Source organism: Equus asinus, chromosome 19 (assembly GCF_041296235.1).
Source record: "Equus asinus isolate D_3611 breed Donkey chromosome 19, EquAss-T2T_v2, whole genome shotgun sequence".
Classification (NCBI taxonomy): Eukaryota; Metazoa; Chordata; class Mammalia; order Perissodactyla; family Equidae; genus Equus; species Equus asinus.
In genome coordinates, this window is record NC_091808.1 from 12,945,594 (window position 1) to 12,960,736 (window position 15,143).

At 48.6% G+C, this 15,143-nt stretch overlaps 2 protein-coding genes across 2 annotated transcripts in view; one reads left to right on the plus strand and one right to left on the minus strand.

The window, feature by feature from the left end:
- Positions 1 to 6,274, minus strand: part of RHBDD1 (rhomboid domain containing 1) — a 157,940-nt gene extending 151,666 nt beyond the window's left edge. The window contains exons 1-2 of the mRNA XM_070489626.1: positions 6,232 to 6,274; positions 4,062 to 4,138 (exon numbers count right to left, since the gene is read on the minus strand). The gene's annotated coding sequence lies outside the window, so the exon portion shown is untranslated. The remainder of the gene's footprint in view (positions 1 to 4,061; positions 4,139 to 6,231) is intronic.
- Positions 6,275 to 8,352: 2,078 nt separating this feature from the next.
- Positions 8,353 to 15,143, plus strand: part of IRS1 (insulin receptor substrate 1) — a 58,650-nt gene continuing 51,859 nt past the window's right edge. Inside the window, exon 1 of the mRNA XM_014835921.3 lies at positions 8,353 to 12,554. Within this exon, the coding sequence (XP_014691407.1) occupies positions 8,814 to 12,533 (3,720 nt within the window). The 5' untranslated portion in view covers positions 8,353 to 8,813 and the 3' untranslated portion in view covers positions 12,534 to 12,554. The remainder of the gene's footprint in view (positions 12,555 to 15,143) is intronic.

A 15,143-nucleotide genomic window follows, 5' to 3' on the forward strand; every position in this document is an offset into this window, starting at 1 on the left:
TGGGAAATTTTTAAATCAGTAAAGTTTAATAAATCTAGAAGTATATTTCTAGAAATAATCTTTCATCTAAAAATATAAAAAAAGGTTTGGTAAAAAATTAGGACATATTATCTTTGAAATTTTTCTGTGAATTTCTCTCTCTCTCTTCCCCACCTTTCAAAGTTTTAAGATATATCTAGAAGTCTAGATCTCAGAGACAAGAAGGCTAACGTCCCTGGTGAGAATAATCTAAGTACAACATCAAACACACTACAGTACCTTTATCTTCATGGCAATTTTTCAAGTTAAAGTTATTTAGGAAATATGAAATGTGTTGCCATAATTCTCCATGTAAGCACCACAGACTTACTGTATGCATTTACAGTACTGTACACATCTGAGGAGTGGGTTGAACTGTAGTGATTTCCCTGAAGAATCAGATTATACTCTAGGCATTTTGTGTGCACCTGAGAGCAATGTGGATTGGTCTTACACGTAACACAAACACAATAAGGCTAAAGACTATGCCAATTCCAAGGGTTCCTTTGGTTTGACCATCAGCAGCAACCAATTCAGTTGTTTACTCTTTTCTCCCTGATACAGTGTCTTCCCTTTACCTTAAAGAGAACGACCTTGCTAGTTCCTCTTCTCAGTCTCTTTTGATGGTTCCTTTGTCTTAGTTTGTTCTCCACTTTCTCTCTCTTGATGATCTTGTCCAGTATTATGGGCTTTGAATCCATCTTCAGCCCCGACTTGTCTTTCAACTGCAACCTTATATATACAAATACCTACTTGATATCTCCACTTAGAGGTTCAACAAGCATCTGAAACTCAACATGTCTAGAACTGAATCTTCCTGATCTTCCCCCATCATCCTTGCCCCTGTTTACCTACAGTCTTCCAATCTGTGGTAGTTTTTAAAAAATGACTACAAATTCTTTGATATTCCTCTCATGAAAAAGTATGGTCTAGGTTCCCTCCCCTTTAATCTGGCTGGGCTTGGTGATGCTTTGACCAACAGAACACATACAGTAGAAGTGAAACTCTATGACTTCTGAGATGAGGTCATAAAAGGCTACAGAACTTCTGCTTGGTTCTCTTGGATCACCTCCTCTTGGCATGTTAGCTCTTGGGATGCTCAGTCTGCAGAGCTCTCCTTGGGAATTTGGCCTCCATGTCGTAAGAAGTTCTAACCACCTGGAGAGACCAGCTGTGAGTACTTGGGTTGACCCAGCCTTTCAGTCATCCCAGCCCAGATGCCAGACACACAAGTGAAGAAACTTCCAAATGATTCCAGGCTCCAGCCATTCAAGTTTCCCTCAACTATTCATGCATCCCAGCCAAAGTCCCAGACATCATGGAGCAGAGCAACCCATGCCCACAGTGCCCTGTCTGAATTCCTGACCCATAGAATCCTAGAGTGTAATAAAATGGTTTAAGACACTTCCTTTGGAGTGGTTTGTTAACCCAGCAATAGAAAACTGACACTATCTCAATTGATGGAAACTTTATCTTTCCAGTTGCACAGATTAAAAACCTTTTTCTCTCATCTAAACCACCCACAAATCCTGCTGATTCCATCTATCTTCAAAATATATTCAAAATTTGACCATAGCTCACCATCTTTACTGCTGACTGGATCTGCATCTCTTGATTGGATTTCTGCAACAGCCTTTAACAGGTCTCTCTACTCCTGCCTTTATTCCTGTTTCCTCTCCTGATTAGTCTATTCCCAACAGAACTGCCAGAATGAGTCTTTAAAATGTAAGTCAGGGTATGTCACCGCTCTGTTAAACACCTTCCAGTAGCTTCCTCCTAATTCAGAGTAAAACCCAGAGTCCTTAAAGTGGCCCACATGATGTTTTATGATTTCATCCGTGGTTATCTCTCCTCCTCCTATTCTCCCCTCTTCCACTGCACTTCATCCACACTTCCCTCCTTACTGTCCCTTGATGTAATTACGAATGCATTGAGTGCAAATGACCTAACTTGCATCTTCCCAATCCACGCAAATCCAATATTCCTAAGCTTCTAATCAGTTGTTTTTTGTTTTAAATGAAGGACCTTGGAGTGATGAACCCAAGTTTGAGGAACTATTTAAAAAAAGAAGAAAAGAAGAAAGATATGATTGTTAACTTTGCAGTTAAGGAGGGGATGTGAGAAAAGTGAGGGGCCATGGATGACCTAGTGGTTCTTAGTAAAACAAACTAGTTTTACCTCCAGACCCTGACTAGTGAATAGAGGGCATGGAAAATTCATTATTACTGAAATTCTCATTAAAAACCAAACAAGTAAAGTTGAAAAATTATTTTGAAGATATTTTCTGGTTATCAAATTTTAGACTGAGTGCATTGCACCAAAAAGACAACTTTAAGATGAATAATAGGTCAAAGTCAACAAGAGGTGTTGTAAAGTCTACAAATCCTTCTAGGCATGTGCTCTTCCAGATAAAACATGTGTCTCCTTAAATACAAGAAATAGCTGGGGGGGGGTCTTTCTTTAGATGAAATGACCCCAAGAGTTGGTGGCATTATCTAAGATGACAAGTTGACTGACAAATCCTCAATCCTTATCAAAGGATGTCAAAGAAAATGAGAATATAACAAAGAAGTCCAGAAAATTTTTAAAAAGAAAAAGCAAGTGTTTTAGACAACTGTCAGTCATTCAGGACTAACCTAAAAAATCACCAGTCAGTAAAATTTCTGAAATGGAAAAAATAAGTAGTGTCATATAGTTTTCACCTACTCCTTCTCCTCCAACCTCATTCATCTGTCTGTTTCATGCTTTATTTAGTCCAAAGACAGAAAATGTTCTGAAATCATCTGTTAAGGTTATTAGTGTCTTTCCCAAATACTGTTTTAGTTCTCAGCTCATTTATCTTCCCTGAGTTCTCTAGGATAGATGGAGTTTGAAATCAAGACAAGGGCAGAACCGGATTCTTAGTAGCCGATTGCCAGTAACTGATGTTTCCCAGAGGCCCTGAGACTCACCATGCCTGGGTCATTGCCTACCTTACCCAGTTGTAGTAAATATCCCACAGGTGGAGACCTTTGTTTTCTGGTTAAGGCTGTGCACTCATCTGCTCCCAAGGTATTTAATTAAACATTTTCCCTTGTACCTAAGCCAATGATTCTCAAATTTATCATAAATAAGAGTCTCCTGGAATGCTGCTTAAAAGGCAGATGGTGGGGGTCCAGAGTTCTCTAAGAGTTTCTTGTAGCCAGAACTCTTCATTTTTAATCACAACTTGGAAAACACTAGCACAAATATTTAAGAGAGAGAATAACTCTTCACACTTGTCAGAAAGATTTGATACCTGTTATGGAAAAGAGAGAAGGCTAATGCAATAATGCCTCAGTTAAGTAGTGTTTTTATTGCTGTTGTTCTCTTGGTATGCATATAATACTAAAATGTAAGTCCCCTGCTTGCATTTCACAGCACCATATTATTGAGCCTTTCAACTAATCATCAGTCGTCTAGAACTGTGCTACTGAAAAGGTGGCGCCCACACCCACTCAGCAGCCAGCAATCAGCATCACCTGGAGTGTGTTAAAAATGCAGAACCTTAGCGTGTCCTAGACCTTCTGAATCCGACCTGCATTTTAACAAGATCCTCAGGTCTGAGAAGCATTGATCTAGCAGATTCTCAAGTCCAATGTGACCTTCCAGCTCACTTTCAATTTTGCTATTTCACATTTTTTAATCTGAAAGGATGAAAGATTTTAATTATAAGAGAAAACAAGGTTATTAAGGAGAGAGACATCTCCAGGTTCCCAAATTGTACAGTCTGTGATTGATGACTTTTAAGTCCAAAGCCAATTGGTTGCTATGGGATCTCATTTGCCCTGCGTCTACTTCTTCACGAATAGATCACAGCTCTGTAATTGTATTCGTCTCCCATCTTCACTGTAAGCTTCCTGTGGGCACGATCGTGTCTTAGATATTTAAATCCTAGTTCCTAGCCTAATGCCTAACCCAACGAAGTGCTTCAAAAGACCTGAATAGCAAAAAGAAGAAAAGAAAAGAAAAGAAAAAAAAATTGCCACTTATCTGAGTTACCCGAGTTATTGCCAATAACTTACCCATCCTTCAAGTTCAAGCTTATGGCTTCTCTCCTCCATAAAGATTTCTTTCGTATTTCACCCACCATGATCTCCACCTGCTCAAAGTAAATACCACTTATTTGACATTTAACACAAACAGGACTTTAGTTATCAATTATCTTTATTTTGTATCTCTTTTATTACCCCATCAAAGCTGTAGGAAGGTGTCTCTTTTTATATATTTCATACTGCACTGCAGAATAGACATTCCAATATTCGTTACTATTGAGCTATCTTAAAATAAAAATACACATTAAAATGAGAAAATCTGTAAGTTTTGATTTTCCTTCCAGCATCATTCTAAATTGCAAAAATTAATTCCAGAGATGTCAATATTTAAACAGCTCCTGCAGTTGTGCCCTATTTATCTTAAGTAAGACATCTCTTTTGACATAAGAAATAATTTCTAATTTTCAAATTGTTAGTTGCACCTTCGGCCAACTCAATTCTAATTTCTGTTATTTGTGATAGTAACTTATACTTTTCTATGTTGACCATATAGAAAATGTTTAATGTATAACAGATTAATTCATAACAAAAATAAGTGTATGGCTAGAGATCACTCTAGGGATATGTTAAATAACTTATAAAGTTTGTACAATGTCTCTGATAGCTTCACACATAGACCAATATTTCCATTTTAAAGCTAATTGTAGACATATTGCCCAATAGTGCACCCATGGCATGTAAAGTTTTAACTCCTGGAATCACAACTGCCTTTGTGAATATCAACACAGCTTTCCCAGTTTTTTGACGACCTTACTTCAGCTCTCTTTTAGTTTAAAAATGCATTTTAGTCTATTACACAAATCATCTCTAATTATCCTATAGATGGCAGCATTGAGCAATATATTTGGTAAAAGCTTGCTTTTTGGTTTCTATGCATTTTCAGTTAGGAGTGAATTTTTCAGACAGTGTATTTCATTACACTATACCGCAAGACTAATTTAGCGTAAAGTGACAGGATAATACTTGTACCCTCTCAAAATTACTTCAGTTAGATTCCACAAAAGCATCTTTTTCTATTCTGTATATTATATAAACCAAAAGTGCATTTCCAGAGTTATCTCGACACATGAATAAAAAAAAAATGTAGAGAACAAATGAATGTACTATACTATAATTATAATAAATATTAACCACCTTTAACGTTGGTAGTAACACATCAGCAAGTAGGAAGAAATGACAATAGCATCTTACGATCGGCGATTACCTTCCACGTGAAACCATTGGTCTGCACAGAATTGGTTACGGCAATCCGGCTTATTTCACGATGTCTATCGAATATTTTAGCCACTGAAGTTGAGTTTTTAAACCAGAAATCTTTTCCCACTGAGACATTTTTTAAAAGCTTTTATAATATTTTATATGATCGAAATCCTAACCTTTCTGTGAAGGTTATTTGTAGAATATTTGCTAATTAAATTGATCTTCCTGCCCTCTCCTTCTTGGAGGAAAGAATATTTTGTTTTACATAGAGGTAAATTTCCCTTTTTTTAGCTTTTTTGGCGGGGGGCGGGGGGGCGGGTAGGGATCATGTGAAACCTAAAAGTCTATGTATGGATCTGGATTGCTTTCCTACAAAATGTGAAATATTCTCCACCTCACGCTAAACATCAAACCTGTAAAAAGCCCTTTGGCCTTAGATTACGCTGTTACCAGTAAACAACCCTTTTATCTTTCTTTTTTCTTGCCAAAGGTAAAACCCCACAGGGTTACACTTTCCTAGTGACTGCAGGCTTCCTGCTCCGCATCCCCCTCGCCTGCTCCCCATACAGCACACTCTACCCCCAGAATCTCGGTCACTGTTATTGTCGCCTCGTTACCAGTTCCAAATACCTGCTATTTATAGCGTGCTGTAGTGGGCACGTGTGCCCACATCACCAAGCTGTCAGAGGGAGAGAAGGGCGGGCTTCCAATTCAACAGTGTGTACACAAATTTTAGATTAACCAGGTTTAGATGAGGCAGCATGACAGCAGGGAAGAAGAAGGTAAGAGGAGAAACGAGAAGCTCCCAGGCCTCGGTGGGGGAGAGCCCCTCTGCAGATGCCTGGTTCCACAATTCACGTATCACACGCCGCTGAATGGCGCCTATGGTTCTGTTTTTCGTTTTTATTTTATATATTTTTTACTACGCTTTGCAACCTACCTTGGTACCCTCACCCTCGCTTCCTCGTCCCCTCCTGCAATGCAAGGCTTGAAAGACAGGCAGCCCCACCAATCAGCAGGCTTCCCCAAGAATCTGCCCCCGCCCCGCAGCTTCGTATTAGGCCCTGGCGAGCTCCTGCGCGGCCCAGCCAGTCTGGGAATTGAGCATGCCCAGCGCCTCCGCCGCTGCGTCCCCCTGCGAGCATCCCGCAGTGCCCGGGAGCCGGCGACAGAGGAGGGGTCTCCCGCGTGGAGAGGGGGCGGAAACCCCAACGGAACAAGGATGGGGTGGAAAAATAAGATAGCATTAAACAGAGACACAAACGTCGTTTTTGTAGGCTCCTTAATGCCAGCTGGGCAAGCAGGAGACAAACTACTTGTTTATAGGTCAGCTTGGGGGAAAAAAACAACTTTGGGGAGCGTTTGCCTGCGGTGAGACTAATACCCCAAGGTAACTGTGTATGAGTCTATCCAAGTAGACCCAGGCTGCGACCTGTTCTACTCAAGAAGTACCCGTTTTCTTGTACAGTTGAGCTGGCACTATCCTTGTTTTCTCCTGATTATCCTTGTGGTCAAGGGTAAAAATTTTATGGGGTGGTTCGAAGAGTGTGGCAGCTGTGTGTGAAACAAACATTTACACAGTAGGGTTTTGGCTTTATGAACCCTCTTTAGGTCCCTAACATCTTTTTAAAATCACAGAAAGATTCCGGAATATGATAAGGGGCATCTCCTTTTCTCCCCTTGCCTTCACCCCTAGGTGTGAATCCCCGCCCCCTGGCTAGGATGGGGGTGCGGGGACAAGCTGCGATATTTGCATTTTCTCCCTAATTGATCAGTTGTTAACCCCACAGGGCGGGACGTAGGGCGCTTCCCCGGGATCCCTCTTCTCGTTGTGGAGTGCCTAGAACTCCACAATCATTGCCCTTGGGCGTCCCTCTGTTCCTTCGAGGTACCTCCCTGCAGCAAATGCGGGGATTCCAAGGTGGAAGGCTGGCTCAGAAGTCCCGTAGAAAACCTTATAAAAATACAGATCTCTTCACCATGGCCTATCACCCTGAAACTGAAATCCAGCGTTTCTATTTCCTGGGAGGAAAAGCCTCGACTAGAAACCTCCCTCCCCAGGGTCCGATCTTACCTGTTCGGTAAGATCCAGCCCAGCTCCCGCGCCCCCTCCTCCCCCGGCCCTCCCACTCAGGGCTCTGTAGCCGCAGTGCCCCCCCGCCGCCCCCCACCCTCACTCCTGCGTCTTCCCGGGCTCGGCCCCCGCGCCGTTTTCCCAGACTCCCCTCGTGCTTTCGGGTTAGCCACCCAAACGCCCCCGCCCGCGCCAGCGGCGGGGATTCCTGCGGGCCGGGGGCGCCCTGGGTGGCGCGCGGGGAGGAAGGCGCTGCGCCGGGGCGGGCGGCCGCGCAGGGGCGCTGCCCGAGCGCTGCGCCGAGGCCGGGCGCGGGCGCCGCTGCGGCACTGCCGGGGGGCGGAGAGGGGCGGGCGCGGGGCGGGCTCGGCCGGGAATGTAGAGACCCGGGCGGGAGCCTCTCGGCGGCGGCCGGGCTGCGGAGCGCGGAGGCTCCGTCACGTGTTTTTCTCCTCCGAGTGAGACGGCGGCGCGGTCGGAGGGGGCCGGCGCGCAGAGCCAGACGCCGCCGCTTGTTTTGGTTGGGGCTCTCGGCAACTCTCCGAGGAGTAGGAGGGAGGAGGGGAGAAGTAACTGCAGAGGCAGCGCCTCCCGGGGAAGAGGCGTCTTCCCCGACTCCTTCCCAAACCTCCGCCCTCGTCCCCTCCCCTCCTCCCCTGCCGACTGGAGCGAGGGGCAGGGATGAGCCTGTCCCTCCAGCCCGTCCCCAGCTGCCTAGTAGCGTTTCGCGTGGAAAAGCCACTTTCTCCGCCCGCCGAGATGGGCCCGAATGGGGGCTGCAGAGGACGCGTCCGCGGGCGGCAGCAGCAGCAGCAACAGCCGCAGCGCCGCGGTCTCTGCGATTGAGCTGGTATTTGGGCGGCTGGTGGCGGCGGGGACGGTTGGGGGGTGGGAGGAGGCGGAGGAGGAGGCGAAGGAGGAGGAGGAGGAGGAGGGAGAACCCCGTGCAACGTTGGGACTTGGCAGCTCGCCTCCCGCTGCCCAAGGATATTTAATTTGCCTCGGGAATCGCTACTTCCAGAGGGGAACTCAGGAGGGAAGGCGCGCGCGCCTGGAGGGGTAACGCAGAGACCCCTGGCCGCCGCCGCCTGCCTGCGCCGGACTCCAGCCCGGGCGGCGAGAGATGCATCTTCGCTCCTTCCCGGCCTCGGCGGCTGAGGGGAGACTTGGCTCTCGGAGGATCCGGGTTGCACTCACGCCGGACGCACTGCCTCCCCCCAGGGCATGAAACGCCCGTAAACTCCGATCGGAGCAATCTCCTTGGCGCAGCCGCTGCGTCCTCCTTCGGTTGCCCCTCCCCGGCGCGGGGGACGGCGTGGATTTCGGAGTCGGGGTTTCTGCCGCCTCCAGCCCTGTTTGCATGTGCGGGGCCGCGGCGAGGAGCCTCCGCCCCCTACCCGGTTGTTTTTTCGCGCCTCCCTCTGCTCGGCGGCGGTGGCGGCGGCACCATGGCGAGCCCTCCGGAGACCGACGGCTTCTCGGACGTGCGCAAGGTGGGCTACCTGCGCAAACCCAAGAGCATGCACAAGCGCTTCTTCGTGCTGCGGGCGGCCAGCGAGGCGGGGGGCCCGGCGCGCCTCGAGTACTACGAGAACGAGAAGAAGTGGCGGCACAAGTCGAGCGCCCCCAAACGCTCGATCCCCCTCGAGAGCTGCTTCAACATCAACAAGCGGGCGGACTCCAAGAACAAGCACCTGGTGGCCCTCTACACCCGGGACGAGCACTTTGCTATCGCGGCGGACAGCGAGGCCGAGCAGGACAGCTGGTACCAGGCCCTCCTGCAGCTGCACAACCGTGCCAAGGGCCACCACGACGGGGCCGCGGCCCCTGGGGCGGGAGGCGGAGGGGGCAGCTGCAGCGGCAGCTCTGGCCTCGGCGAGGCAGGGGAGGACTTGAGCTACGGGGACGTGCCCCCAGGACCTGCGTTCAAAGAGGTCTGGCAGGTGATCCTGAAACCCAAGGGCCTGGGTCAGACAAAGAACCTGATTGGCATCTACCGCCTCTGCCTGACCAGCAAGACCATCAGCTTCGTGAAGCTGAACTCGGAGGCGGCGGCCGTGGTGCTGCAGCTGATGAACATCAGGCGCTGTGGCCACTCAGAGAACTTCTTCTTCATCGAAGTGGGCCGTTCCGCAGTGACGGGACCCGGGGAGTTCTGGATGCAGGTGGATGACTCTGTGGTGGCTCAGAACATGCACGAGACAATCCTGGAGGCCATGCGGGCCATGAGCGATGAGTTCCGCCCTCGCAGCAAGAGCCAGTCCTCGTCCAACTGCTCCAACCCCATCAGCGTACCCCTGCGCAGGCACCACCTCAACAACCCCCCGCCCAGCCAGGTGGGGCTGACTCGCCGCTCGCGCACCGAGAGCATCACCGCCACCTCCCCGGCCAGCATGGTGGGCGGGAAGCAGGGCTCCTTCCGTGTCCGTGCTTCCAGCGACGGCGAAGGCACTATGTCCCGTCCAGCTTCGGTGGATGGTAGTCCTGTGAGTCCTAGCACCAACAGGACCCACGCCCACCGGCATCGGGGCAGCTCTCGGCTGCACCCCCCTCTCAACCACAGCCGCTCCATCCCCATGCCTTCTTCTCGATGCTCACCTTCGGCCACTAGCCCGGTCAGTCTGTCGTCCAGCAGCACCAGTGGCCACGGCTCCACCTCAGACTGTCTCTTCCCGCGGCGGTCTAGTGCTTCTGTGTCCGGCTCCCCCAGCGATGGCGGTTTCATCTCCTCGGATGAGTATGGCTCCAGTCCCTGCGATTTCCGAAGTTCCTTCCGCAGTGTCACCCCAGATTCCCTGGGCCACACCCCACCGGCCCGGGGTGAGGAGGAGTTGAGCAACTACATCTGCATGGGAGGCAAGGGGGCCTCCACCCTCACTGCCCCCAATGGTCACTACATTTTGCCTCGGGGTGGCAATGGTCACCGCTACATCCCAGGAGCTGGCTTGGGCACGAGTCCAGCCCTGGCTGGAGATGAAGCAGCCAGTGCTGCAGATCTGGATAATCGGTTCCGAAAGCGGACTCACTCTGCTGGCACATCTCCTACCATTTCCCACCAGAAGACCCCATCCCAGTCCTCTGTGGCTTCCATTGAGGAATATACAGAGATGATGCCTGCCTACCCACCAGGAGGTGGCAGTGGAGGCCGACTGCCCGGCTACCGGCACTCGGCCTTTGTGCCCACCCATTCCTACCCTGAGGAGGGTCTGGAAATGCACCCTTTGGAGCGTGGTGGGGGCCACCACCGCCCAGACACCTCAACTCTCCACACTGATGATGGCTACATGCCCATGTCCCCAGGAGTGGCCCCAGTGCCTGGCAGCCGAAAGGGCAGTGGGGACTATATGCCTATGAGCCCCAAGAGCGTGTCTGCCCCACAGCAGATCATCAACCCCATCAGACGCCATCCCCAGAGAGTGGACCCCAATGGCTACATGATGATGTCCCCAAGCGGCAGCTGCTCCCCTGACATTGGAGGTGGGTCCAGCAGCAGCAGCAGTGCTGCCCCTTCTGGGAGCAGCTATGGGAAGCTATGGACAAATGGTGTAGGGGGCCACCACTCTCACGCCCTCCCACACCCCAAACTACCCATGGAGAGCAGTGGTAGCAAGCTCTTGTCTTGTACAGGTGACTACATGAACATGTCGCCAGTGGGGGACTCCAACACTAGCAGCCCCTCTGACTGCTACTATGGCCCTGAGGACCCCCAGCACAAGCCAGTACTCTCCTACTACTCATTGCCAAGGTCCTTTAAGCACACCCAGCGCCCTGGGGAGCTGGAGGAGACTGCCCGGCACCAGCACCTCCGCCTTTCCTCCAGCTCTGGTCGCCTTCTCTATGCTGCAGCAGCAGAAGATTCCTCTTCCTCCACCAGCAGTGACAGCCTGGGTGGGGGATACTGTGGGGCTAGATCTGAGCCCGGCCTCCCACATCATCTCCACCATCAGGTCCTGCAGCCTCATCTGCCTCGAAAGGTGGACACAGCTGCGCAGACCAACAGCCGCCTTGCTCGGCCCACAAGGCTGTCCCTGGGTGATCCCAAGGCCAGCACCTTACCTCGGGCCCGAGACCAGCAGCAGCAGCCACCCCTGCTGCACCCTCCGGAGCCCAAGAGCCCAGGGGAATATGTGAATATTGAATTTGGGAGTGATCAGCCAGGCTACTTATCTGGCCCCATGGCTCCCCACAGCTCGCCTTCTGTCAGGTGTCCATCCCAGCTCCAGCCAGCTCCCAGAGAGGAAGAGACTGGCCCTGAAGAATACATGAACATGGACTTGGGGCCGGGCCGGAGGGCAGCCTGGCAGGAGAGCGCTGGGGTCCAGCCTGGCAGAGTAGGCCCTGCGCCTCCTGGGTCTGCTAGCATGTGCAGGCCTACTCGGGCAGTGCCCAGCAGCCGGGGTGACTACATGACCATGCAGATGGGTTGTCCCCGTCAGAGCTACGTGGACACCTCGCCAGTTGCCCCCATCAGCTATGCTGACATGCGGACGGGCATTGTTGTGGAGGAGGTGAGCCTTCCCGGGGCCACAGCGGCTGCTCCTTCCTCAACCTCAGCAGCCTCTGCTTCTCCTGCTGCACCTCAAGGGGCAGGGGAGCTGGGGGCCCGCTCTTCCCTGCTGGGGGGCCCGCAGGGACCTGGTGGCATGAGCGCCTTCACCCGGGTGAACCTCAGCCCCAATCGCAACCAGAGTGCCAAAGTGATCCGTGCGGACCCGCAAGGGTGCCGGAGGCGGCATAGCTCCGAGACCTTCTCCTCGACACCTAGTGCCACCCGGGCGGGCAATATGGTGCCCTTCGGAGCGGGGGCTGTGGTGGGGAGCAGCGGTGGTGGCAGCAGCAGCACTGAGGATGTGAAGCGCCACAGCTCTGCTTCCTTTGAGAACGTGTGGCTGAGGCCTGGGGAGCTCGGGGGAGTCCCCAAGGAGCCAGCCCAAGTGTGCGGGGCTGCTGGGGGTTTGGAGAATGGTCTTAACTACATAGATCTGGATTTGGTCAAGGACTTCAAACAGCGCCCTCAGGAGCGCCCCTCTCAGCAGCAGCCTCCCCTACCCCCGGCCCCTCATCAGCCTCTTGGCAGCAGTGAGAGCAGCTCCACCAGCCGCTCCAGTGAGGATTTAAGCGCCTATGCCAGCATCAGTTTCCAGAAGCAGCCAGAGGACCTCCAGTAGCTCAACTGGACATCACAGCAGGTGCGTTTCATGGTGACAAAGTCAGAAGACAAAACTGCTTTTAACCTGGTGCTCAATTTCTCTTCCTCTTTGCCTGAGCCCCTTCCCTCTCCTTCCCACTGCTTCCTTAGAGAGTGCACTCATGGGAGGGGAGGAGGTCAGGGCACAGGCGATGAGATGCTCACCCCACCATGACACCTGGCCGGGAGTCAAATAAACCTGTAGGAGCAGCCACCCGGGAGGGCTCTTTCATTTGAGGCTCCCAAGTGTAGTACTTCCTGCAGTAGTTCCAAAACATATTTTCTATAATACCAGTTCTGAAGTTTGTGAAGTGCAGTATAAGAACCTCAATCTCTTTTTTGAAGTTTTCTTTTGACTATATATTTAGGTCAGTCCGTGGGAGGGACAATTCTCCAAAAATACTTGTTAGTACAGGGGCTAAACTCTTTATTTAAATCAGTTTGTCGGAGCTGTTAAAGGTGATTTTATCAAGTTGCTCTATGTACTTAGTTCTGTCATTTCACAATACCAAGGCAATATAAATAGCAGTGACAATCAGTTTTTATTCCTGCTGCCCTAAAAAAGATTCAAGAGTAAGAGCTTGTTTAGGCTTACATATTTAGAGAGAAATCCCTGTCTATCTGTGACTCTCTTTAGAAAGTAATTGTGGGTGACATTTTCTTGCTATTCCTGAGCCAGGATTTGTGAAATATTATTCACACACCGACCCACCACCTCATAGGCATGGCCGCTATTATACAGGCTATGCAGGGAAACCTGCATGCATCTGGGACCCATTATTAGTTAGGAGTTATAGAAATTCATCTCAGCGTGTCTGCCTTACGGTTGTCTGTTCTTGCAGAGGCCTGCGCGGAGACACCACACAGGTCATTTGGGGACTACTGTACATCTTCTGTGAAATTACTTAACTTTCTTATGTTGAAAAGGAGTATTAAGTAAGGGAATCCAGAGGGTTTGTTTTGCTTAGCACTGAACGTAAGGGCTAAACCTTGCACTCTTGACTTTTAGGATATTTATTGTTTGTCTTTAAGTTCTAGAGTGGACGCCTTGGTAAATGTTGAAAGTTGGCTTTTGGTCTTCTGTGGCCAAGGCTGTATTGAAAATGAAAAACATTTGTAATAGGAAATTAGCCTGCCCTTCATTCTCTTGAGCCTATTTTCTGGTGGTCATAATTGTGGGAAGAAGAGAGGAGTATAGCTTGCAAATAATGTGATGACTTGGCAATGCAGAAGTTTCCAGCATTTGGGAACACTTTATTCTGACAAACTGATTATCATGTGATAGTTTTTTCATATCTGCTTCACAAAATGAGTTTTTAAAAGCATTCTTCTTCTTAATATGTGTCCATTCATAAGAAGCTAATTTGTGCTTTGGGTTTCTATTAATGGGTATTTATTTATTTTATAGTCACAGTCCCCTTGATTCTAACAGTTTGTGATATTTGACCCATATCATTATTTTGCGGAACAAGATATAGGTATACAAACATTCAAACTAAGAGTTTAGGTGGTATATATTACAAAAAGCATTTCTTTGATCAGTATTCAATGTTTATTTTCATGATTCATGAGAAGAGAGATTTAACCGTGTCTATCAACGTCAACAGTAAAAATTTTGATTACTTCAAATAATGCCTTTGGGAACGTGAATCATTCTAACACTTTAACCATTTGTGTTGCAAAGCGTTTCATTTATAAAGTAATGAGCATCTCAAGGAAAAAAACCCAGCAGAACTAAAATTTTGGTTTTAAGGGAGATGAAAGAAGAGGTTAAGAAACAATAAGTTTTCTTTGTCTGTTTTCTTAATTTAAACAGGTTTCTTTTTATGGAGTAGAATAAATAATATTTGCTCCAAAGAAAATGGATGACCAAATAGAGTTTTTGTTTTTAAAAAGGGCTTTAAAATAAAGTTTTCCTTATGTAGATGATACATTAAAAACAAATCAACCAGAAAAAAACCAATCTTCCATTCTTAGCTTTCTTAGGGAAAACATAATATTCTGGAATAATCATATAATCATACCCCTAATAATCTTGGAGTAGCAGTAGACCATGCTTTGACAGCACCATGCCAGAAAAATTCTACAATGTGTATCTGTAAGATGTAAATGGAGAGATGAGGGGTGTGTGTGTATGTTTTAAGTGAGGGGCTCAGTGCTACTTGGCACTTTTACATCATAAATTCTGCTTGCTCGCCGCCTTTGCCCTGTTGAGTTTAAAGATGTGATTTGATAGTCAATCATCAGCTGAAACAAAAAGAAAGGAAACCTGTCTGCAACAAACAACTTTTCCTAGGAATGAGTATGTTAGTTTGTGAGAACATTGTTTTCCTAACTTCTTTAGAAATTGCTGTCTTTGCCTCTTTCTCATTTCTCAGGTAAACCCTGAAATAGGAAAGGGAATGAGGTGCTATGAGGGGTGTGCTCTTTCTCCTAACCCCTTATTTCAAACATCTCTGCTTGTTTAATATTTCTCACTGTTGCTTACAGGAGAACATTTGGGAGGTATTTAGCTCAGATGCTCTGCGTCACCTCCCGTCCAACCACCTTTTTTGTTTCTCTTCTCTCTTGTCAATCGGTGTCTCCCTAA